The sequence below is a fragment of the Cordyceps fumosorosea genome (genome assembly GCF_001636725.1).
Source record: "Cordyceps fumosorosea ARSEF 2679 chromosome Unknown scaffold_1, whole genome shotgun sequence".
Taxonomy (NCBI): domain Eukaryota; kingdom Fungi; phylum Ascomycota; class Sordariomycetes; order Hypocreales; family Cordycipitaceae; genus Cordyceps; species Cordyceps fumosorosea.
Genome location: NW_017387301.1, coordinates 1,539,073 through 1,563,229, shown reverse-complemented (window position 1 = coordinate 1,563,229; position 24,157 = coordinate 1,539,073). Strand labels below are relative to the sequence as shown.

Sequence of the window (24,157 nt, the reverse complement as noted above, 5' to 3'; positions counted from 1 at the left end):
GGAAAGCCATGACGACATAGTCTATGTTCCGTTCCTGGGCGGCTCAGCAAAAGAGGATGACAACTGGCTTAGGCCCGCCCGTCAGAGGAGGTACTTTGGCTTGGCACTCGAGGTACTTGGTCAAGCCAGTCAGTCGCACGGAGCCTGCCTCGGTCCCGAAAGGCGATGACTTGGGCGCTTGAATGTTTCCTTCCAGCGGAGATTATCGAGCTGTCATTTGAATCACCGACTCATGCAGTTATCGTGATGCTCTTATTAGGGAGTTGATGATTTGCTGCCTCGACAACAAACCGGCACCTCTATCACTGTCTTTTCTATTATTATTACATCTTCTTCTTTTTTTTTTGTTAAGAAAATAATTTACAAGTCTGTCAGTCGCGTTACATGCCTACCTATAGCAACCAACGGAAAATTTCCATCATCACGTCAGCCCAGCGTCGTCAGGCTCGATGGATGGGGCGTGTAATCTCCCCTCCGCGGCAACTGCGACGCCACCAGAACAAAGGCATGGAAAAGGCCTCACTAACACTGAAACTGACAAAGCCATGTGCCAACTCGCTAGTTGAGAGAAAGTCTTCTTTCAGTGTGGGCAAGTTGACGGTTTGCGCGCTTGGAGACCTACATAGGTAACCTCGCACTCGTCTTGCCATGTCCCACTGTTCCATCTCAAGTCTGCGCAAGTCATCAGGTTTTCGCAACTCCCATGGATAGTTGCCAAATTCGGTCATCCGTCTCCCCTGCTCGTTGTCTCGCCATCCCGATACTCGGCTCAGCCCGCGGTATCCTTCCCTCTCTCGAGCTTGACCGTTCGTAGTCACCGAATCGCTGCCAACCAACGACGTAATCGATCCGCGCGAGAAGCCGTTGACGTCCCCATAGCAGCCCTCGACCACAAAATCGGTGAGTATCTCTCAGAACTCGGCCTTTTCGGTCTTGGGCCTGGTGTCTCCACACACCTCGTGCCGGCCTCACCGGCCGACTTTTAGGTATCGTGGTGTCATTGCCATTCCCGTCACAGAGGATGACCAGAGGGGTCGCATTTCAATGTTTTCCGTCCACTGTCCACAACTTCAAGGGGAGAGCAGCGCACATTCCCTATCTGAATGATCGAGGCGTAATATAATGGTGCCGCGCGGGCCGCAACACCGCAACAGGCAGCGCGGCTGCCAACACCAGGCGGACAAAAAGAACAGAGGCAGAAACGGCTGAACAATATTGCCTCTACGGGGTGTCACTGCCCAGCCAGCGGCCGTCCTCTCAGACGCGGTAATAATCACTTCCTTCATCGCCAAGAGTGGGGCGAAGACAATTGCCGGTGAATGGTAACATGTCACGTTGCCATCAGAGTCTGCTCCCAGCCAAGAACAGCAAAAGGAAATATTTTGAAAATCATAAGAAAAAAAAACCTTCTCTCTCAACAGTCCAATCGACGGGTCCATTTCCTCACCGCTGGATCTTTCCCGCTCTAGAAGCTTTTTCCCGGCCCGGCTTTTGTGGACTTTTTGGTTGGGCTGGACCCTGAAAAGGAGGGAAAATTTGGAGTTGGTTTCCCTCCACTTGGGACCGGACTTTGCCCGCCCCCGAGACGGCGTTCTAGAAGAGAAATGCGCGAAAAAGAAGAAGAAGAAAAGAGTTCAAAAGTTTCCCTTTGTATCCTGGCCCCATGCAGGAACAATACGGCACTACAGAGAGCTTGTTGCATCGGTGGCGGTCGCCGGCTGGCTGCGGCGTCGCACCGAGCCGTGATGCCGGGTAGCTGGAGGTTTTATTTCCCCGGGCGGAAAGTCGCAATCGCAACCGCGCGCTCGTGGCAATAGCCATCGCAGCCTCAAGACATGGTAAATTCCAAAGAACTTGATTCTCGTCAGAGCCGTACGGTAAAGTGTCTTTTACTATCCTGCCCTGTCCTGCGCACCGATTTTCGTCTAACAAGCATACGCGCCCCCCTTGATCTTTCTTCATCCAACTCCCCGAGTTTGTTTATCTCAACCAAAAACCTGTGAAATTCAAATAAAATCAAAGCAACAGAATGGTTCCACGCCTAAGCGCCTTTCACAAAAGTTCCGTCTGAAAAGCAAAAATCCCCCCCCCTCAACTGCGGCCGCCTTATTAGTACACGCGACACTGCTACATCCTGGGTATCTCCATGCAATGAGGATGTACAGCGTCTTCCCTTAGGCCCAAGCTCCTGCTGGGTGTTGCCGCCGAGCTCGCGAGCCAGAATTTGCTGTCCTAGTCCTTCTTGGTACGCACAGTCTTCACTTTCGGCGATGCCTTCACTTTCGGCGACGCCTTCACCTTGATCAATCCCTTCACGGACGGAGAGGCCGTCACTTCCGAATCCGCACCGGCTAAGGCAGCTGAAGTTTTCGGGAGGGCGGGAATCACTGGCAAAGGAACTGGCGTCTCTGCCACCCCCTTACCAGCAGATTGAGAGGTGTGAATGGGTGTTGCTGGATTGATTGAGGATTTACCAGAATTGGTCTTGGCAGGCGTTGGTGTAGCAGGCGTGGCAGGGACCAGACGTTGGGATGCCGTAGCAGGACTGGCGTGGCTTCCTGTCTTTTGTTTCTTTGCTGAGGTGAGTGTAGAGGCGGCTTCCTCGTTCAGCTGCTTGGCAGCAGAGTTGGCCGCCGCAGCTTCCCCATCCTCCAAGTGGCTGAGCTTTCTCTTGCCCTTGACACTTTTGATGGCCTTCTTGGGTTCGAGATTATCTATGACTTTCTTTTCCTTCTCCTGCGAGGCTTTGGGAGGGGGTTTAGTGGCCGGGCTTTCCTTCACCGGAGACTCTTTGCGGGTAACCGAAACAGCCTTCTTCAGGGGTTTTGCGCGGATAATTTCGGCAACCTTTGACGTATCAATGGTTGGTGTAACTTCAATTGTACGTTGGTAGCGAACAACTTCCTTCGCAGTTCCGCCATCTAGCAAATCCGTTAGCAAAACGCCTCCATTGCCGCGGTGATTGACGTGTTCTTACATGGCTCTTTTGCGGAAGCGGTAGTGGAAGGTATCATGATCTTGACGCTTATTCCTTGAGGCGCGGCATGAAAAGAAATGCCATACTTGGGATCACCATTGCAAGGTAAAACACGGTCGTTTAGGCCTGATGTATTCACGGGGAATTCGGTTACCTCCAAGACACTCACAGGAGTGTTGGCGGGTAGAGCAAAGCACCATATTTCTTTGCCCTGCAGCTCGGCCTCGTTGCAAGCGCGAGCAATGTCACGACTGGCGCTTTTCGCACTGATCTTGTTGACTTCAAAAGGCGGACGCGAGGTTCGGGACAGTGCCTCTTGGCCAACCTCTGACTGTTCGCTGGACTCGGTCTTTGAGTCTTCGCTAGAGTCGTCCTCAGACTCTTCGCTCTTCTCGCTCTTCTCGCTCTCCGAGTCTTCTTCGCTAGATTCTTCTTCGGACGAAGTCGCCTTGGGCTTCCCACTGGAACCGCCGTCCTCGTCACTGTCCTGTGAAGACGCCTCACTGGAGACATCGCTCGGGAGAGAGGAGGCCTTAGTCTTGCTGATTGTAGCAGACTCTTTCGCTGTCATCGAACTCTTCTTGGGAAGGGTTGAATCGTCGTCACTATCTGGAATCTCATCCTTTGTACGGCGGGGGTTCGAGGCGAGTTGTCGTGGCTTGACGTTGAGGTGAAGGTTGATAAGGCCATGTTCGGAGTCGTCGCTATCTGAGTCGCTGCTGGTAGAGGACGACTCAGAATCGCTGTTCTTGTCGGCAAATGCCACTTTTTTAGCTGGTGTGGGCTTCTCAATCTTTGACTTTTTCTCGGGAGACTTGTTTTTCATCGGCTTTACGACCTCTCCCACGGTCTTCTTCGGCAACTGAGTCTTGGACGGCGCTGTCATTTTGGCGAGCTGTGCGAGGTCGATATCGCTATCCGATTCGCTGTTAGAGGAGGACTCAGAATCGCTGCCGCTGTCGGGGAAGGCGGCGTTTTTAGCGACTGCAGCGGGCTTCTTGGTCTTTGACTGTTTCTCGGGGGACTCGTTCTTTTTAGGCCTGAAGGTTTCTTCCATGATCTTCTTGAGCGAATGAATCTTGAACGGCTCTGCCATTTTGGCGTGTGTGGGAGGCCGTGAAGCTCTATGTCTGAAGCAATGGTTGAAGTTGAAGAGGTGATGAAGCTCAATCTTTTGGCGCTGGGTGTTTTTCGATCAGTTCACTAGCAACCAGTGCCCGCAAATTTTTCTCACGTGTAAAATGGCCCGTGCGCGGCGCAGCTTCAACCTCCTTGGAAGTTGGATGCTTTTCACACTTTCGGAATTTTCTAGAATGTCTTTGTTTAATAAGAACTTTACGTATTGAAACTGCTATTTTTCAAGGAATTAATTGTTTCTGTATCAATCGAGCCTGCATTGGTCTCTGTACTTTCTGTCGAGCGTGTTATCAATCTGAACTTCTGGAAGTTTTAGTGGAGACCCACTATCGATAACATAGCTCCGTCAATACAAAATGCTCTGCCACCGCGATTTAACTGACTGGTTGCACGTAATTTAATAACAGCCATGGCGCGAATTCCATGAGCCTCGATTCAAGTGACTCAATTCTGAGCTTGGGCACACTGCGAACAGCATGCCGGTTAGTAAACGCCGAAAGCTGGAAAAGGGCCGAGAAGCGCCGCAATGTGAGTCGAGCCTGAACAGCATCTAAGCCGGGCGCGAAAATGCAGATCAACGTTTCTGACTACCTCATTCTACTCAAGCGGCCGTGAGTGCATTGTCTGCTCTGCGTCAGCGTGCCGCCGCTCCCGTGTTGGGCGAGGCGATCCCAGCCCCTGAAGATGAAGCAAAGCGACGAGTTGGGAATCAGTTCAGCGCACTGCAGCACATCGCGCAAGTAAACCAGAGCCCAAGCACGCCCAAGAGCCCTGCTTCTCGTAGAGATGGCACACCAAAGCGCAGGTAAAACGCAATTCCCACTCAATTTGTCTACTCCTGGTAACTGACATTCTGTAGCACCGAGAAAGGCGTCACAACATCAGACAGTGGTGCTTCGACTCAGCTGGCCGTCCCATACTCGTCCTTTCGTCTAGGTAAACACAATCATCGAAAACATGAAAACGGGCACAGCGAGCTCCGACTCTCTGATAGTGAGGTAAGACTTGGTGTCAATGTGTGCGCTGCGGTTTACTGAGGGTGTGCAGCGCTTTGTTGTACTTGGCAGCTTTGGCATCAAAGTGCGGTCCGGACAAGTTGCTATACTCGGTACAACACTATCTGTGTCGGAAGATATTCACTGGATCCATGCCCCCCAATGCCATGCGCTGCCCGTCATCAGAACATCTGAAAAGACACGCCTGGAGCTGCACAGTGATAGGGCAGACTGCCAGCTGCTCTGTCTCTCGTCTCTATCGCCATTATACCAAGGCATTTGGCATGACAGCGGAAAGAACCCCAAAGACCTTAAAGGCTCTAGCGAGGATACATTTAAAATTGTAAGTTAAACGAGTACGCGATTTGGACAATTAACTGACATGCCTAGCTCTGTACCTCGGACGATGCTCCCAAGAAGAGTGTTTTACAGGAGCTCAACTCACCACCAGAGTGGAACAAGGCGATTTCTGACATCGCAAGCTCAAAAAAGGCTGGCCAGCAGACCCAGGTATCTACTCTGGTATGCGGCCCCAAAGGTGCTGGCAAATCGACGTTTTCAAAGCTACTTACAAACCGCCTTCTCACCACCATGGACGGAGCCGCCACGGAGAAGTCATTCTCAGGAATCGCAGTCATTGATCTTGACCCTGGTCAGCCAGAATACTCCCCGCCTGGGACCGTATCTCTAATTCACGTCACCAAGGCCAACTTTGGTCCCCCGTTCTCACACCCTGGCTTGCACCAACTGGGCTACAGAGTTTTGCGTACTCATGCTCTGGCATCTGTATCACCAGCCACGTCCCCGTCTCTTTACATCCAATGTGCAACGGATTTGTACGAAACCTATCGCAGGACATTGCGAAACTGTCCGTTGCTGATCAACACGCCAGGGTGGATTCTAGGAACCGGCCTGAATTTGTTGGTGAAACTAATACAAACAATGACGCCTTCACAAACTGTATACATGTCTGAAGAAGGCCCTGTTGACGTGGTTGAGTCCCTTCGTTCTGCCACACGGTACGAGTTCTTGACGCTGCCATCGCAGCCTTCCGCATCTACTGCGAGGACAGGCTCCCAATTGCGCGCTATGCAAACCCTGTCGTACTTTCACTCAACCGAAATCCCTGGAACCGCCAGTCCGCCGATCCCGAGCTGGGATGCCAGGCCAATTTCTGCTGTACCACCGTGGGAGGTACACTATGCTTCGGAAAAGAAGGGGATCAAAGGCATTCTATCATACGATTACCAATCACCGCCTGAATTGTTTAGAGCAGCTATTGATGGCATGGTGTTGGCCGTGGTGGAAGTTGAGGACGAGAAAGCGTTTCGCGAAATCACTGCTGGATACGACACAACGCTTCAACAACCAGCTGCTTCCGTGCAGAACTCAGCCAATGAAACTGAGACCCAGGGCATCTGTCCTGAGCAAGGCAAATGTACTGATAAGCTGAAGATTATAGAATCGCCGGAAGGGTTACCGATGATCTCCAACACCAACGACGCCACGCTTGATCCCAATTACTCCCGTGTCATGGGGCTTGCTCTCGTGCGAGGCGTCGACACAATAAACAAGAAGTTGCAGCTCATCTCGCCGCTTACGGAATCGCAAATACAGAGCGCGCGCTCACAGGGCCACGATATCATTCTGCTACATGGAAAGTTTGACGCGCCGACTTGGGCGTATGCCGAGGACTTTTTCCACCAGCGCGCCACGGCGTCGCTCGAGGAGCAAGCAGAGCAAAGAGACGTCGACGTGACGTATGAGGGCGCCGGCGAAGAGAGCCACGGTGCTGTGCAGGAGGATTACGTGGAAGACGTTCCGCAGGATGCGCCTGCGGTGCCGTGGCTGGAGATCCTTCAAGGCCATCAGAAGCGGCCTGTCGGGTCGGGGGTCTGGCGCGTCCGGCGGGATCTCGGGCGCAGCACGGGAGACTAAGCTCAGCTCAGCTGCTTGACAAACGATTGAAGCAAGACATGGCATGCTCCTGATTTATTAGCCGAGCATCCTGTAAATGACACCCTGGCTGAGACATTTCCGACAACCTGGTTACTGAGATTTCACCGCTGCGCAGGACCAACGGGGCAGGTGCTGAACGCCTGGGCTGTGTAACACGCTGATGTTTGTGTGTAACACATCACATTGCTGTTGCTTGTATGCCGTCTCAGTTGTTGCGCAGCGCGGAAGGAAAGCCGCGATGTAAAACACCGTTGCATCGTGGGGAATCGTTGCCACATTTTGCTGCCACGAACCTCTTCTCTGCTGGGCCGGCCGCGCAACAAAAGCCTAAGAGGCCGGCGCTTCGTACCGAGTTCGTGAGTTCGGCCAGCATCGATAAGCTCATGGTATGCTGGAGGATTCAACGAACAGGGTAGTTTGATCAACAAAGAGACAAAGAGCAAATACAAGCATCCCAGCTACGTGTCTCGGATCTGGTCAGGACACGGCGGGGCTCGTGGAAATTTTCAATGTCCAGTTCAAACCGGCCATGCTGGCATTCATTTTATGAGACGCCCATGATTTTCGTGGTCGGTAATTGCGGTACGTCTACGTACGGATCCCGGAGTAGGGACTCCGGCCAGCAACCGGCACGGCCAACCGTTGAAGGCTGGGTGATTGCCGCCACGTCGATGAGTGGGTGTATGGGGCGAAACAGGTGCAGAAGAAAAGACCCTGTTTATTGTGCTGTATTGGTACTGTGCAATGTGACAGATGACAGTGTGATTGTGACGTGTAGAGCGTTGACCTGCATGCAGAACGTTGGCGGCTTGCACTGCCTGCATGGCACGCTGCCGTGGTGCTGGTGTTTGATGGTGAAGCAGATATCTCGGTGTCCAATCGCGCGGTTCGGTACGAATCACTCCGGACTCAGGTGGGCATTTCCCTTGCAAATAAGTTACCTGTCCGACAGAACTTGCTTGGTATATCTTCCTCGTCTCCATGGAGCAAAAGCATCGCAATGCATCCACGTAAATGGCAGCCCGTTTTATTGGTCAATATCGATGGGAGTCGCTTCCATTGACTACTCTGATTCGCTGTGATGACTAGTCGGGATATGATCCTTGGTAGGAGAGGCTGAAGGAGGGGTGACGATCCCCAGTGCAGCGTGCGCCGCGATGGTGGGGGACGATCAGCCAACTTTGGTGGTGACTGACGGACTTGCGAGATGCGTTTCCAGATGTCAGTGAGCAAAGAGACAACAACCCGGGGGCCTGCTGCCGGTTGGGTTGCATCTTTGCTTCTTTCTTTTTTCGCCTTTGCCGGGCTTGGGGCATGCGCTGGTTGTGGTCGTGCATGGTGCGAGTTACAGCTCCTACGAACATTCTGTAAGCGGACATGGCCTTTCACATTACGAATTACCGTTTGTTTTTTCTGGAGCCTGACCAGGAAGAGGCTCGGGCTCCAGTCGCAGAATGAAGATGAAAAAGTTCTGGACCAGGGCAGGCATGGCATGGGGTGGCATTTGTCTGAGTTTCTGGCCGCGCCGGCTTGGCCACGCTAGCGGTTGGGCGCATGCATGCATGCACCCGGCCGAGAAAGGTAAATTGATATTTCGATTTGTGAACAAGCGAGAGGCGGATGGGCAAGGCGGCTTGCCCAGCTCAACGGTGTTGCTGGGTTCTGAGTCTTCGGGCTACCATACAAGTACTGCTGCTGGAAGCGAGAGCAAAAGCATCCATCATACTTGTACACCGAGAGCTCTGAACGGTCCTAGGCAAATGAGCATGGGTATGAATATGACGAGCTGCAAAGCAAAGAAGAAAATCCAACAATAAGTCTGTTATTTCCCGACTGGCCGTTGATCGCAACCTGTTGTTACATTGACTCTGTGCCAGAGCCGTCCCTGCGAGTCCTAGTACTTGATGGGTAGTGGAGGCGGGGCACTGTGGCCTCGCCGGTTGCTAGCTACTAGTATGTATGTATGTACATATGTATGTATGTATGTACATATGTATGTATGTAGGTACATACAACTTACATACATACCTCTTGTTATAGACTAACTTTTAGCGCCGAGGTAGGTAGCTAGCGCTGTGAGCAAGAAAACCGTTCATGAGTAGCGATATGCTAGCTATTTCTTGTTTTCATTTACGAACGTGGATGGCCAAGGCTCCTTGTCATTAATGACCACAATTCTGGGTGATTAGGTGCAGCAAGTGGCGGCAGCAAGGCAACATGGGCTGGCCGTTAGCCCCTCCTGCCCCTCAATTGGCTGTGGCTACAGTACATACATATGTACATAGCAACAGTGCAGTTTTTGCATTTCTCGCATTGCAGGAGAGGAGAAAGAGAGCGGCCTGATTTTTTAATTATGGGTCTTCTTCCCTTCGTCGTTTTTATTTTTTGTCGTTTTTATTTTTATCGTTTTTCTTTCTTGTCGTTTATTTGGGCTGACTCGCATGCGTTGTGCGCACATTTGGTACGAGCCACCTCAATAGGTAGGGAGGTCTCTGCGGTGCCTTACCTTTTAGTAGTGCCTAGTTACAAATACGGGAATCTGTACTAAAGTTATTTGTCACGGATCCAGCCAAAAACGAGTGGACCCTTTTAACTGCTTTAATAACTGCAAGATATGTAGGTGAGGAATCGCAAACGCAGCCTCAGCAATGCTGTTCTAAGCTGCTTGAACCTGCCAAGTAGCTATGTATGTACAAAGGCTTTGCAGAGCACTGAGAAGCATCTACGCCGTTTCCTCGTAGCAGTTGCACGCTCTTCGCAGGTTATTGCCTACTTTGCACCTTGCAAAACGGTAAAACGGCTGTCGCTGTCGTTCAGCCAGGCATCCTTGTTCATCGCGATGCCCCTCTTGCCTCCAAGTTCAACCCAGGGGCTACCGTATGTATGTATGTACAGTATGTATGTACATAAGCATGTATGTATGTATGTAGGCACCACAGGCCCGTCCCCTCCATGACTCTCGAGGGACCCAAAAGTCCGCACATCAACCCACCATGTAATATTACAGCGCCTCAACGCCCTGTGGCCCCCTTCGATCCTGCCGGAACCCTGAAAAGCTGCTGACAGCTCCGTCTCCCAGTAATTCGTCAAGGAACCCGCCCGACAGCCCCCGCTGCCCCCCCGCGACCTACCCGCCCAGCTCCATCTCTTTTCAACGTCTTATTATGCTCTCTCTACCTTCGGACTTCGACGACTACCTACTCACTACGTTACCTACTCACTCTCACCACCCCTCGTCCGCTCTCGCCCTCTCCGGCTTCTTTTCCGCCCACGAACCGCATTCTCTCTCAATCGCGCAGCACACGGGCATGCTGCTACACTCTTCATATCCCGCGTCATAAATGGACGCCAACGTCGAGGATAATAGTCAGGCCCGCTCTGCCTGTACCGAATGCCAGCGGCGCAAGCAGAAGGCACGTCCACTCCGAATCCTACCCTCGTTTCTCATTCTCTGCGCAACCACAGGCCATCTTTTCCGCTTCCTCATCCTCTCTACCAGTCAACCCGTTTGCAACAAGAAATCCACTAACATTGAGCCAGTGCAATCGCCAATGGCCCTGCAATCACTGCCAGAAACGCAAAGTCGCCGATCGCTGTCGCTTCTCCCAGGCCACCGCTGCCGCTGGATCCTCGGAACGAACACCCGCCAGCGGAAACCGGAAACGTAACCGAAATCGGGACGAGCACCTCGATTCCAGCTCCGATGATGATGATACAGAAGACTTCGCGGCCATCGGCTACGGTGGTGCACACTTCTTCACCAACCTCGAAGTTCAACCCGAGGTAAGACTGACCACCCATTCTCCGTCACCAACTCGACGCTACCACCTTCTCCGCTGCATTCTTGGCTAAACTCGTCTCGTGCCTTGATTAGAAAAAGCCAAAGCCTGCCGCGAAACAGCACCATGTAGCTGCTTCCAATTGCCACCAACTGGAGCGCGCACTACAAGTGCTTCCTGCCCGCATGACAACAGGCAAGTTCCGCATGCTCGGCAACAGACAAATTGCCGTTGTTTTCTAAATGCAACAAAATTAACAGCTGCGCGACAGACTCACTAGTGCAAAACTTCCTCTCCCGCGTTAATTATCATTACTATATTATTTACCCGCCGTCCTTTTTGCAAGAATATCGCGAGTGGTGGATGGCCCGCTTCGCCTCCCAACCACTTGGTCTGCAATGGACCTGCCTCTTGCTCATGGTATGCGCTTGCTCGACTCAATATACAGACCCGGGCTTGAAGAGAAAGCTGGAAATGGAGCTCGGCGAGCCTGTCTATCGCCTCTCCAACAGATACCACAACGCCGCCCGCGAACTCCACTCTGTGATCCCCATCAGCAGCAACCACATCCTCAACGTACAACACCTTTTACACTCTAGCTACTGGTACAAGTCAGAGGCACGCTTTGTTGAATCCTGGCATGCCCTCAGCACTGCGATCCGCGAAGCCCAAGCACTGGGCATGCACCAGGACCAACTCGCCGGCTCAATATCTGAATTTGACTTTGAAATGCGTAGGCGTCTATGGTGCGTCTTGGATACCTGGGACTGGCAAATATCTGCCCTCTTATCTCGACCAAAGCTCATTGATCGCTCCGAGTGCAAGGTATCGCTCCCTGCTCTCACATTGGAAAGCTATTCGCCTTCACCCTTGCTACATGTGAAGCTCCAGTCCGAGGTTATTGCCGAGCTGGCAAGCCGCTTTGGCTCCCCACGAGAAGTTACATCCCCAGCTCAGATTGACCAGTACACGGGCGTCATTCTCACGTGGATGAACAAATTTCCGCAAGTGTACAATCTTGACAATCCCGACACGTCAATCGACTCCAAACAGACCTGGGTCACCCTCCATCGCCACTACTTACATACCATGGCATATTCCATGTTGTTGGATCCTTTGCGCGCTTACATGGCAAGACGAATGACGGCAAACTCGCACCGCGATGACTTAAGGATACGCGACGATGGTATCGCGTATACATTGAAACTCATGTCGGCCTTGTCCAGGTTCTTTGAGTTCTTATATCCCAAAGATGCCAGGTTCCATTGGGCTCTGTTCTCCATCTTCGACACCGCGGCGGTCCTCTGCTCCGTCATTCTGCACGACGAAGACTGTTATATCTCAAGCCGACAGGAAATTCTCATTGCCATCGAGTCTGCTAGATCCATGCTCGAGCGCTTGGCAACCGAAACGCGCACCGCGAAGACGTCATATGAGATATTGTCAAAGCTAGCGAAACGCATCGAAAATCCGTATCCTCCCCCGAAGATGCCCAACCACCATCACAAGCGCGCTAGAGCAGCCGAAGAATCACTCACACCGCCATTTTTCCAGCACGGCGATGCTTCTGTCGGCTCCAGCGACGTGGGAAGCGCTGACGACTTCGACACTTTTTCAGTTTCGCCTGTTGGAAGCGGTGGAGTGGCCCAGAGCATCTCTAGTACCTCCCCTGCCTATGGGCCTGGATTCTTGGACGTGTCGAGAGGGTATCAGATGCCGAATACCGGATATGACGCAACATATGCCATGCCACAGGCTGTGCAAGCAGCCGCAGATACAGTTCTGATGCCCGCACCGCCAAATCCATACATGCCACCCACTCCGCGCGACTCGTACGCACAGATACCTTGTGATATTTTCTCGGCTGAGCAACTGGGCGAATTGGCGGCTCTTTGGAACTACCAAAGCTTGGATCTCAATTTCGTGCCCAACCAAAATGGTTGACGAATTCGCGATGTCGTTTGGAGCCATTTTCTGTGCTCTGTCTTTGAAATGCTGTACACGATTTGGATGAATTTTCTAAGTAATTGTATACCCACATGTCTGGCGCTTTTCTTTTCCTTTTTCATCTTTTCGTTGTTCATTTTGCTGTTTTAGGATCAATATGGGGAAGAAATCATGGACGGGCGTTAGTTCAGAAGTGTTCAATTGACTAAGGTGCGAGAAGACCAAATGCTGAATAGTCCTCGCCAAGACAATCCCTAAGGTTTCAATTTCTATCATCTGCATCGTCATGTGATGGTGCAAGGCTACCACGGTCAGTGCCAACCTGCGATCTGTAGACGATGAAGGATAGGAAAGGCAAAGAAGAGAAGGGAGAAACGGAAGAACCGTAAGCAAAAGAAGCAGAGAATAAAGAAAACGAAAGAATCATAAGAAGAAGAAAAGAAGAGAAGGGGAAAGAAGAGAAGGGGAAAGAAGGGAAGGAGAAAGAAGAGAAGAGGAAAGAGAAGATGAGGAAAGAAGACGACGGGAAAAGAGGCAGCGAAAAAGAATCACAGGTAGGCAAATTGCTAGGCTAGCCATTCATCAAGCTTCAGGGACGGTGCTGCTATCTTCATTACTATTACCACTCTCATCCCTCACTTCTGGGCCTGATTCGGCCTTGGACGCTTTCTCGTCGTCTTCTTTGTCATCGTCACCTTCTTTGTCGTCGTCGCCCTCGTCGTCGCAGCAGAGGAGGCGTAGGTGTCTCGGCCCGGAGTCTCTCCACGCCGCAATCTCCTCGTCCCTATCGCCATCCGGCGCAGGCAGCCACGACAGCCACGACAACGCACCCGGACCGGAGGCTCCCTCATTCGGCGGAGGAGGATCAGCAGGCGAAGCTGAGGGTGCTGCTTGAGACAACGCACCTGAACGGGAGGCTTCCTCAGCTGGACAAGGATCCGCAGGCGAGGCTGACGATGCTGCTGCTTGCAGCGTAACGCAGGCAGAGCTCCTATCCAAGGCAAAAGTTAGAAGCAACGGGGGGGGGGGGGGGGGGGGCTTACAGGTTTGGAGAGGGCGGATGGACTAGGAGGGACGGCGAGGAGGACGAGGATGATGCGGACGAAGAGGACGACACACTTGGCGGCATGTTGGTCTAATGCGTGATGATGGGATGTATATTGCTACTGTGTATTGTCATATAAAAATACACGATGGTGACGGCGATGGCAATGTACAGAGTGGCATGAGGAGGTGAAGGTACAGGAAATGGACTGACATGCAAAGCGTGTCTGCCATGCGTAGAAACAAAGGTGTAGAAGAGGGCGGCGGCATACAGATGGACGGTTGAGGCCCCCTGGCAACGTGGGTGAAGTTGAAGACTATTTATATATATGATTCTGCCTCGACACGGTGCTGGGGTGAAGGAGCGATGTTGCCCCTTCTTGCCTTCTTCTGTTGAAGTACATGAAATACATCACTCTTCCCCCGGGGGCTCTTGGGTGAGGTTACACAAGCTGGGGGTGTGCGTGCATTGGTGCCCTATTTAACAAAACGGCATTTCCAAGCCTGAACATTGCCATGGCCGACCTAACCTTGTGGACGCAATGGGAAGCGCGTGTAAGCAGGGACATTTTTTGTGTTGGGCACTCAGTTGATTGGACGAATTCTGAAAGGGGAAAGGGACAAGGGGACAAGTGACGACAAATGACAGCTTGCAGACACAAGCTTGCAGATACGGGTGCCGGGTGCGAAGACCGCTTACATGTCGATGAATGAGGGAAGCCCAATCGCGACCACCCACCTGGTTCGGCGTCCACTTTAGGAAGGGTGTATGTGCAACATGCATCGTCGATAAGTTACATAAGCTACCGCCAAGTTGATCATCATCGTGGAGTGCATTGAGTGGCGGCCCAGGCAACAACAGGGTGGACGTGAAAGCCATCATCGGCCAGCCAAGCCCAAGGCGGACGGGATGGATGCTTCTCGAAGAGAGGAGGCGCGGTTCTCTTGGGCTCGACCCGGTACCTACTACCATACTTGCCAAGTAGAGGGTGAGACGTTTGCTGCCCAAGTCGCAGCAATCAATCAGTTGCCAAATTGGACTCTCTTCTCTTGAGGGATATCCCTTGCATTGCGGCTCGCCCAAGACCGCACCGCAGCGCGCGAGCCCACATGCTGCAAGGCACCCGACGGAACCTCGGACGACAACGAGGTATGTAGATAGGTAGGGAGGTAGGGAGGTAGGTAGGTAGGGAGGTAGGTAGGTAGGTAGGTAGGTAGGTAGGTAGGCATACAAGCAATGCGGGGATGCGGAAAGAAAATACCTGCATTTTCTTTTTATATCTAGGCGTCATTGGCTGTCAGCCTTGCGACCGCTGCTGCTGCTGAGCCGTCTCTGGGGCACCAAGAAGACTCCATCCAGCCCCGGGGAAGCACGAGGTCCCAGCCCAGCCTTGTTCGCTGCCCAACAGGAAAGCCGTGGCGGGTTTCCCGAAAGCCCATTATGTGGACTCGGGATGGGAGAGAAGGCTGCGTGCGTTGCCTTGTCTTGCACATGATGAGGCAAGAATGCTGTGCTGTGCTGTGCTGTGCTGTGCTGTGCTGTGCTGTGCTGTGCCTGGATGGAAAGACTTTTCTTTTCTCGCCAGATGGTTTTGTTGTTTGCTCAGGCAACCCCGCGATTGGATTCAGCTTTTACTTGAAGAGGAAAGAGGGAAGGGAAGGGAAGGTAAGGGAAGGGAAGGGAAGGAGGGAACTTGTGTCTGCTTTTATTCTTATGCATACTCCATACTTTGCTTTTTATGTACACATTCGAGCCACCTCTCCCCGCGCCAACTTGTGCAAAGTACACATGTAAGTAAGAAGCCTGGAATAAAAGTTGACCGCACCACACTCGGCCCGCGCGGTGCCTTGTTCGAGACCTTTTTCACTCGCCATGCTGCCGGCTTCGCAGCCAGAAGAAACTGCCATCCCACGTCGCCTTGGGCTGCGAAGCCGCCCATTCACACCCACATGTATGTATATGATGTGTGTGTGTGTGTGTGTGTGTGTGTGTCTGTCTGTCTGTCTGTGTCTGTGTCTGTGTGTCTGTGTATTTGAGGGTCATCTGATGCAACGACAAGCTCGCCGGCGTGACCAGGCTGCGTCCCGACAACGGGGCGTGCCAGGCACCGTACCACTGTGTGCTGTATTTATCCGGCGTCGGATCACGTCGGAAGGTGAACTTCAGAATACGACGTGAACTTGCTCGGCTTTGGTCAGCGTCATGATTTATTCGCCCCCAACAAGCGGCAAGGCATCTTACGATACAATCAGGCAACACGGCACCCACCGACAAGAACACATATTAAATGCTTACCCGCTGGTATGGGTATACATGTAGAATTCGTAGGTCCCGCCCTTGTCTCCCTTGCTTCTGCTCTGCGCGGGCACGTGGTGGCCGTGCATTGCCCGAATTCTCCTCCTCCCCTCGGGGGGGGGGGGGGGGGGGGGGGCGCGCAGCGACTTATCCTATGTCCCTTTTGCTGCTGTCTTCGGCTGCGCATGCCAACCTATACACCTGTCCACCAGCCTTTGCCTGACCGGCAACTGCCGCCCTTCCCTGGGCCGGTGGCCCCCGTCGTCGACGGTCCGCTGCTGCCTCGTTGGGCCGGGACAGCCGTTGTCCCGGCGTCTTTGACGGCGTCGCGACATCCATCTTTCGCCCAACCGAGGCCGGGCGCCATGTGATGGTCGGATGGCAGCGATGTGTCTTGACTGCGTTTTGCCACTCGGTACCTAACCAATAGGTAACTAAAGGGAGATGTGGTCGAGTTGCCATCGGTGCCCGCGGGACCTTGTAGGCGTGCGCCGCAAAAGGCGGCTATGAAGTTGGGGGCAGGCAAGGCGACTGTGCCCAAGCGAACACGGGCTATAGATAGAGCCAACATGACTTTGACTTTTTCTTCCTTTTTATTTAAATTTTTTTTTTGAAAAAAGAAAAGAATGCTTTTGCTGTGACGTTGCGGCGTGGAAGCAATATTGTCGCAGCTCCAAACCGGCTCTATGTGGGAGTCAATTTTGATTCCTTTTTGTTTGTCACGGGCGGCAATTCATATCATAGTATTAAAACACTGGAGAAAAGCTAGTATTCCAGAACCCATCCTGTAATGCAATGAAATTGAGGACCGCAAGGTATAAATGATCAAATCAACCGGTAGCGGACAGTTGCAGTCCTCCTCGGAGCAGCGCTCAGCCAGTATGTACTTGGCGCCGCTCTACTTTCAACGCTTCCTCTCGGAAACGCCGGAGAACGGCTTCTGGTTCGTGTAAGGGTTGGTATCCTTGAGCCGACGAAACGCCGTGCCCGTGGTTCCTCCAGCAAACCTCTCCGTCGCATGGCGACGCATCTCGCGTCTCTCCGCCGCGGCCGCCTCCGTCAAGGTCCTCGTCCTAGCAAGCAAGGTTGGTTAGCAAAACGCTAAAGGGAAAATGCAATGACAGTGTAGAGAGATTGTGAACGTACTCTCCCCGCCCGTCCGACACTTCCATCGAGGTGTGGGAGGCGCCCATCCTGGCATCCTGGCTGCTGCTGGAGGAGGTGTAGGACCCGGTCGTCCTGGAATCCTGACTGCTGGCGTAGGAGGCAAAGGAAGAGGCCATCCTGACGTCCTGGCTGCCGTTCGAGGTGACGGACTCGGTCATCTTGGTATCGTGGCTGCTGTTCGAGGTAACGGAAGCGCTCAGCTTGGCGTCCTGGCTGCTGCTGGAGCTGGAGCTGCTGCTGCTGCTGCTGCATCATCGACGACCTGATCAGCAAACTGGAGCGGCACATGAACGAGTCTCAACTCACCAGTCGATTTTATCACGAGTGCGATACTCGCCTTTCTGCTTATTATTGCTTGTCTTTTCACCGGTCTTGCGGTCGTCGCTCTTGCTTGGGGCCATATTGGTATGAGAGGAGGGGTCATGCAGGTGCAGTGTTGATCAGGGCCAACCAAGGGAGCAGCAAACGGAAAGTTTTCGTAACAGCTAGACACAGTGTAGTGCAAAGAGCAGGATGATCAAGGCAAACCTCAATCGTCCATCGGCAGGGCACGACCTTCATTTTGTAGTGCGCCGGAAGCAACCTCAAGTTGAGCTTCCAAGCCGCTGCTGCAACACAAGAAAAGAAGATCTTGGTGCCCGACAACACCAACGAGAAAGCCATTGCCTCAACCAGCCGGCAGCCATCAGCCCAACATCGCAGTCGACTTTTTTTTTTATTTCTTCTTCTTTCACTCCATTCCTCATTACTCTATTCAATTTAAAAGATGCTCGCTGCCTTTTGGGCGACCCCCGTCTGGCAGCAATCGGTGCGCATGCGGTCCGCAAAGGCTTCGCATAGGCCACCGCGTCGAGCGCAAACGCCTGGAAGAGCCGACCAACTGCTCTGCCGTCTGTGGCAACCGAGCATCTACACCCATCGACGTGAGCTTCTCCGTGGTTCGCCTTCTTCGGGAACCACACCCCCCTCACTGGGTCGAGTTCCCTTTGCTGCTGCTGCCTTGGGTCTTGGGCCTTGGTCTGACAGTCAAGTTTTGCAGCAGTAGCGACTCCATGCATGTCCAAAAGGGGTTTTCTTAAAAAAAAAAAAAAAAAAAAAAGCCCATACAGGCTCTTTTTCAGCTTTCTCTGATTGTTCCTCTATAATAGGCTCGTCGGCGTCGCCAAGAGAGACATGTGGCCCGCACCCATGCACTCGTTTCTTCTTCTCCACGGACCTTCGACCCGGCTATCTGGAAAATAACATGGGGTTGTCTTTTTTTCAGTGAAAGCGCCCCAGCCGACGACAGGGTCAGGGACGGGAAAAAACCCCCACGCCAGCAACGTGGTCACGGTGTCGAATTCTCCTTCCCCTTGCCCCCGTGCCCCTTACTGTCGCATCCCCCGAGAAGGCTGGTGGCTTGGCCCAGCTGGTCGGCTCTGGTGGAGATCTCGGGCGTCTCATTTTTTAAGCAAAAAGCCCCTCGGAGTCTTGCCTCCGTCGTTTCCTGTTGGCTGGATCTTGCGCACTTGACAGCTTGTTCCCGCCCTCCCCCGGTTCCCGTCCCTGGACCCGGTCCCAAGTCCCAAACTGTCGGGACGAGTGCCCCTCAACAGGCTACAAGGGTGGATAGCGTCAGACGGCAAGTACAGTTGGTGGGCGACATGTATTTGTTACCTGTTAGCCATCTCACCTCTCTTGAGCATCTTGGATATCCTACCTCCCCTAGGTATCTTGGGTATCTTACCTCTCTTATGTACCTTGTACTCCATATCCCTTGGACATCTTTCCTCTTTTAGGGATTTTGGCTAAGATACCTGTCAAGCCCTGTCAAGTGCCGCCCACGGCAAGCCTCCAACCGAAAATGATAGCTCGTCTGCAGATGGAGATGGCGTTGAAAATGACGCTCTGACGTCCCTGCAGACAGGGGTATGCCAACGAGCAACAACATTTGGGATTCTCATTCTCATCCTTTGTACGTGGCGTGTCACCAGGTTGGGCCACGCCGACAATGGAGTGAACTTTCACGGACCAGCGAATATTCTCTAGAAAAAAAGATGATCCAAGTCTCTTAGTCAAAATATTTTTAAGCTATGTACAAGATAAAAACGACAAAAGAGGAGCCTGAGTCCCTTCAGTGACAGTGACTAAGTGTAGTCACTGCCGCACCAGTCTCTGTATCACACCAGGAGCTGGAGCGTCAACGCCGTATAGTTCCTCGGCACGGAGCAGGCCCAGTCTTTTCTTCTCGTAAGCTCTATTATTTCCAGTGCAGCTCCTATAGGGGGCTAAAGGTCAGCGCTGGATGGCAATCGATGACACCGCGGTGAATAAACAACGGGGTGGGAAAGGGTGTTGCTCACTTCGGCTGGCCGAGGATAAGGGTTTCTGTAGAGGAGTGTAAACTGATCCTTCCAACATCTCCAACCCTGCAAACAAGATGATTTCTCGTTTCAATATGAGGCGTCCAAAGCAATTTGAGTTCAAAAACTTACCCGGCACGGCATTTGTTGCTCGCTTTCGCGTCGGTCATGGCAGCGAACTGGAACAGGGCTAAGGAATGGGGAAGGTTTAAGCTTGAAAACGCAATAGCAGCACAAGTAGACGAATGATGGTTTGAGCTAAAGAAGAAAAGAAGAAGAAATTAGCACATGTGAGGATGGCCGTTTATATACACCCCGGCGGGCGGCGCTCTGCAAGTGGCGACGTGGTTGGAGAGGCAACTCGCAGGGATTCGAGGCTGAGATGCAAGTGAACTTCTCAAAAGCAATGTTCACAAGGTATAAGGGTCAATAGAACGCATATAGCATATCTATACATGTTTAATGCATATATTTTAGTGTACGTGAAGGAATTCCGTAACTGGCTTGCGAAGTTGTCCCGTGCATACCGTCCAGTTAGTCACGCATCCGATGGGGACAAATCTTTTCATCCAAGACACTTCACATGGTCTACCTGTTTGGCAACTGCTACGAACAATAATAGGGACTTGGTCTCAGATGAGAGTGAAGAGTTGCAAAGGTTGGCTAATGTAGAACCAGATTATTCGGAGTACAGGGTAGCTGTCATACTCTACGGAGACGACTCCGAGGCTCATGTTGTCCATAATCTTCCCCCTTGATGTATCGAAAGTCATTCATCAAACAGTTTTGCGTCCTCTTTGCACACCTGTATTACTTTTTTTTTGTAGAACCAGTCCCGCTGATGCAAATTTTGCCCTGGAGTTTGTTCAGGGTAGATTTCGGGAGCATCCAGAAACTTTCAAGAGCCAGCGGGATATTGACAAGCAGAGCGGATCATTCATATTGTGCGAATTAATAATTGACACTTCAATAACTTTCTTTGGCACAAATCAGTGTACCTACCTATGCGGGCATTGGGGCTGCATTACTATTAGCCGCCGAGGTAGTGGCTGATGCAGCCTGTCATCATGGCTCTTTTTTGTGCACAGCCTCACCTGGCTAGGGAACCTGTTTGCCTGGAAATCTCATCTCTTTGTCAAACCATCGACCATCCATCCTCAAATCAAGCGACGTTTCAACGCTTGGCGTTTTCCGCCAAGCAGATTTGCATTTCCACGTTCCCCTTTCTTACTTTCCCAACCTTCAGTCTATCTTGACCCATCATACCCGCCACCCGCACCACACAAGAGTCATTAACCTCCCCCTCGCCCCCACGCTGCCGGGAGCCGTTGGATGCCCGCAATCTAGCGTGCCCCTTCTCACGACGCGGTCCGGGAGAGACAAGAAGCAGATGATGCCGCGCTTACTGAGCTTGCTGCGCCAGGCGCGCAGATGCATCGGCCTCAACCTGCTGCTCGTGTGCGCGCCCCTGGGGTTCGCCGCCGCGGCCTGGTCCTGGAACCCCGTCGCGCTCTTCCTCTACAACTTCCTCGCCATCATCCCGCTCTCCAGCCTGATCTCGGATGCGTCCGACAAACTCAGCGATCGTTGGGGAGGCTTGATCGGCGGACTGGTGAATGCGTCGCTTGGCAACACCGTTGAGCTCATAGTCTGCAGCCCCCTCCCCCCTCTGTCTCTCCGTCTGATTCATGACTGACCGTATGTAGGTTGGCCTTCTCGCCATCACGCAAAACAATGTGAGCGCCGCGCAGTCGGCAATGATGGGCAGCATCCTCAACGACATCCTGCTCGTCCAGGGAATCTGCATCATCGTCGGCGCCCGCTCCAAGGGCGTCATCGTGGTCAACTCGGCCCTGGTCGACTCGTTGTCCTCGCTGATGCTCGTCGCCTCCATGGCCATGGTACTGCCCACCGCCCTGTACGCGGCCATCCCCCACGCCGACGGCAAGGGCTCCGGCATGAGGCAGCGCATCGTCTCCTTTAGCCGCGCGACGAGCATCGTCCTGCTGCTCGTCTACGTTGTCTACCTGTACTTTCAGCACAAGACGCACCGTTCTCTCTTTGACGACCAGTCCGACGAAGACGACGACGGCAACGGCTCCGACCGCACCGACGACCTCGTTGATGCTTCTGCGCCGGCGCACGATGTTGCTACTGCGAGGGACTGCGAAAGCGGCACAGACCTGGACGGCACGCCCTCCATGCAAGACGTGTCCATCGTCATCCTCACGCTGGCTCTCAGCTCGCTCGTCATCGCCGGGTGCACCTACAACATCATGCAGAGACTCGGCGAGATTGTCAAGGCGTTCCAGGTCAGCCAGACGTTCATCGCCTTGGTCATCATCCCGCTCGCGAGCAACGCCTCCGAGATGACGCAAGTCCTGGCGGCGGCCAAGAAGCACAAGATTGACTTTGCCATCGCGGTAATCGTGGGCAGCATCCTGCAGATTGCCCTCTTTGTGCTGCCCGCGCTTGTCGTCATTGGGTGGATTATTGGCAGCAAAATGGACCTCTATTTCGAAATGTCACAGACTTGTGTCCTGCTTTTCGCCATTGTACTGGTCAACCAGGTTCTGCAAGATCGGCAATACACCTATCTTCACGGCATGATGTTTCTCTGCGTGTAAGTTTACGGGTCTATTCATACGACCATGCATCTCAAATACTAACCCAGACCTTTTCTATATATCCAGATATGCCATTATTGCTACTGCCTATTTTGTCGAACCGTTTCATTAATCACAACCCGCTGGCTTGAGGAGAGCCTTGCAGGATAAACTCTTGCGTTGGCCTGATGGTATGCGCAACATCAGGCCGAACGAAAAAGACAATGCCCATAGAGAGGTATCTAGAATAGAAAGTTAGAAAATGTTGGGTAAAAAGTTTAGGAACAAAAGACACATACGTTCCCATGAGCATGCAGCCCTCGAAGTATGTAGTCTTGCCGTAGCGAATAAGAAATGTCATGATGGTGACGGAGAGAACAAAGACGACCGCGTCGAACAGACCGAACACGAGCACCATGGGCTGGTTGAGTCCCCAGGCGACGAAGACGAGCAGCGGAATATTGAAGAGCAACGTGTCGAGAACGTTGGTCATGACAGAACGGATGGCAAAGTCTAAGCGGCTCATGTACGTGCTGCCACCGGCCTCCTCGGGCCGGGCGTGGCGGATGATGCTCACCGATTTGGCCGAGCTGACCAGAAGCGGCAAGACAACGAACGCGATGAAGGTCTTGGTGATGCGCAAGCTCTGCGCGGCCGCGTCCATGCTACGCAGCAAGAAGGCGGCGCAGACGACGGTGCAGCCCAAGCTGCCGAGGAGACCGACGCCCAGCGCGGAGGGGCCGACGGCGGCGGCGGCGGCTGGCGGCTTCGGGCCGAGCTGAGTGTTGGTGCGGCTGTCGGGGTTGAACTGGGCGGCGCCCGGGTTCACGGGGAAGAACTGACCGTGGGTAACGAAGCGGAAGGACAGGTAGGTGAAGAAGAGGAGGACGAGGGCGGTGGCGGTCATGTGGGAGAGGTTGAGGATGCCGCGGTCGATGGCCTCGGGCGAGTCGAGGCCCTCGGCGCTGGTCGTGAGGGACATGACGGTGGGGATGACGAGGCAAAAGGACGTGACCATGACGAGGGAGGACATGATGCTGGTTCTCGACTTGCTGAACACGGCATCCTTTTTGCCGTAGCTGGCATGGAGAAAGCTGCCACCGAGGACCTGCATCCCTTTTGTGTGAGTAATGCCATTCGTAATGTCATTCGTAGGGACTCTTCTGTGGGGGTTCTCCCTTACAAGAAGCGCGTAATTTACTATGATGCCAATCATGGTTTGCTGGACGAGGGCGCTCTCGCCGTAGGTCAACGCCACGGCGCTAATCTAGTTATCAAGCTTGTGGTTAGCAGACCAAACAGGCGATATGTTGCGAGAAAAAAAAGGAAGAAAAAAAAAAGATAAACTCACGATGAATTCTGTCGAATTCCCCCCGATGGCACGGAAGAGCCCGCCCCACGCTCGCGCATTCTTGGTCAGGGTGAGGACTATGAGGATGTTGAGCGCCGCCAGCGGCACCATGGCCGCGCCGTTGAGGAGGAAGACGAGCGCGGCGGGCACGCGCGGCACCAGCGACACGGCAACGGCCACGGGCACGGCGAGCAGCAGCGGCTTGCTCTCGCCGATGTAGTCGTCGCTCAGGATCGCGGCGAGCTGGCCCAGCGTGTCGGAGCGCCGCAGCGGCTTCGGCTGCCCCCCACTGCCGCTGCTGCTGAGCCGCCGTCGTCGGGCGGCGCGATCATCGTCGGGGTTTGACGACGGGCCGTCGACGGAGGAGGCGCGCCGGTGCGAGGGGGAAGCGGAGGAGGAGGACGCGGTGGATGACGTGGACATGGCGGCTGGGTTTTGGCGGCGCTGGCGGCGGAAGGCGGCGGCGTTTGGGGCGGGCGAGCGATGGGAACCTGCGAAAGCGCTTTGAATGCCAAGAAATCTCGGCCAACTTTGGAAATGCGTGCGGTACGCGTTGA

At 53.3% G+C, this 24,157-nt stretch overlaps 7 protein-coding genes across 7 annotated transcripts; 3 read left to right on the top strand and 4 right to left on the bottom strand.

Annotated features, from left to right (window-relative positions):
• Nucleotides 1–2,232: 2,232 nt before the first annotated feature.
• Nucleotides 2,233–4,073, bottom strand: ISF_00509 (RNA polymerase I, subunit RPA34.5; the record flags this gene model as incomplete). Its single annotated transcript, XM_018844116.1, has 2 exons — nt 2,233–2,921; nt 2,978–4,073. 2 exons carry the CDS (start codon nt 4,071–4,073, stop codon nt 2,233–2,235), a joined length of 1,785 nt encoding a protein of 594 aa, XP_018708566.1.
• A 1,978-nt stretch (nt 4,074–6,051) lies between these two features.
• On the top strand, nt 6,052–7,047 carry ISF_00508 (RNA processing protein Grc3; the record flags this gene model as incomplete). The annotated part of the gene is made up of 1 exon (XM_018844115.1): nt 6,052–7,047. One exon carries the CDS (start codon nt 6,052–6,054, stop codon nt 7,045–7,047), a length of 996 nt encoding a protein of 331 aa, XP_018708565.1.
• Nucleotides 7,048–11,321: 4,274 nt separating this feature from the next.
• Nucleotides 11,322–12,791, top strand: ISF_00507 (Fungal specific transcription factor; the record flags this gene model as incomplete). The annotated part of the gene is made up of 1 exon (XM_018844114.1): nt 11,322–12,791. The coding sequence occupies one exon, from the start codon at nt 11,322–11,324 to the stop codon at nt 12,789–12,791; it is 1,470 nt and encodes a 489-aa protein (XP_018708564.1).
• A 585-nt stretch (nt 12,792–13,376) lies between these two features.
• ISF_00506 (hypothetical protein) lies at nt 13,377–13,923 on the bottom strand (the record flags this gene model as incomplete). The annotated part of the gene is made up of 2 exons (XM_018844113.1): nt 13,377–13,785; nt 13,838–13,923. 2 exons carry the CDS (start codon nt 13,921–13,923, stop codon nt 13,377–13,379), a joined length of 495 nt encoding a protein of 164 aa, XP_018708563.1.
• Nucleotides 13,924–17,038: 3,115 nt separating this feature from the next.
• On the bottom strand, nt 17,039–17,459 carry ISF_00505 (hypothetical protein; the record flags this gene model as incomplete). The annotated part of the gene is made up of 2 exons (XM_018844112.1): nt 17,039–17,207; nt 17,281–17,459. 2 exons carry the CDS (start codon nt 17,457–17,459, stop codon nt 17,039–17,041), a joined length of 348 nt encoding a protein of 115 aa, XP_018708562.1.
• Nucleotides 17,460–21,036: 3,577 nt separating this feature from the next.
• On the top strand, nt 21,037–22,270 carry ISF_00504 (Calcium/proton exchanger superfamily; the record flags this gene model as incomplete). Its single annotated transcript, XM_018844111.1, has 2 exons — nt 21,037–21,291; nt 21,350–22,270. The coding sequence occupies 2 exons, from the start codon at nt 21,037–21,039 to the stop codon at nt 22,268–22,270; spliced, it is 1,176 nt and encodes a 391-aa protein (XP_018708561.1).
• A 112-nt stretch (nt 22,271–22,382) lies between these two features.
• Nucleotides 22,383–24,023, bottom strand: ISF_00503 (vacuolar calcium ion transporter /H(+) exchanger; the record flags this gene model as incomplete). The annotated part of the gene is made up of 3 exons (XM_018844110.1): nt 22,383–22,491; nt 22,549–23,516; nt 23,601–24,023. 3 exons carry the CDS (start codon nt 24,021–24,023, stop codon nt 22,383–22,385), a joined length of 1,500 nt encoding a protein of 499 aa, XP_018708560.1.
• Nucleotides 24,024–24,157: the final 134 nt, after the last annotated feature.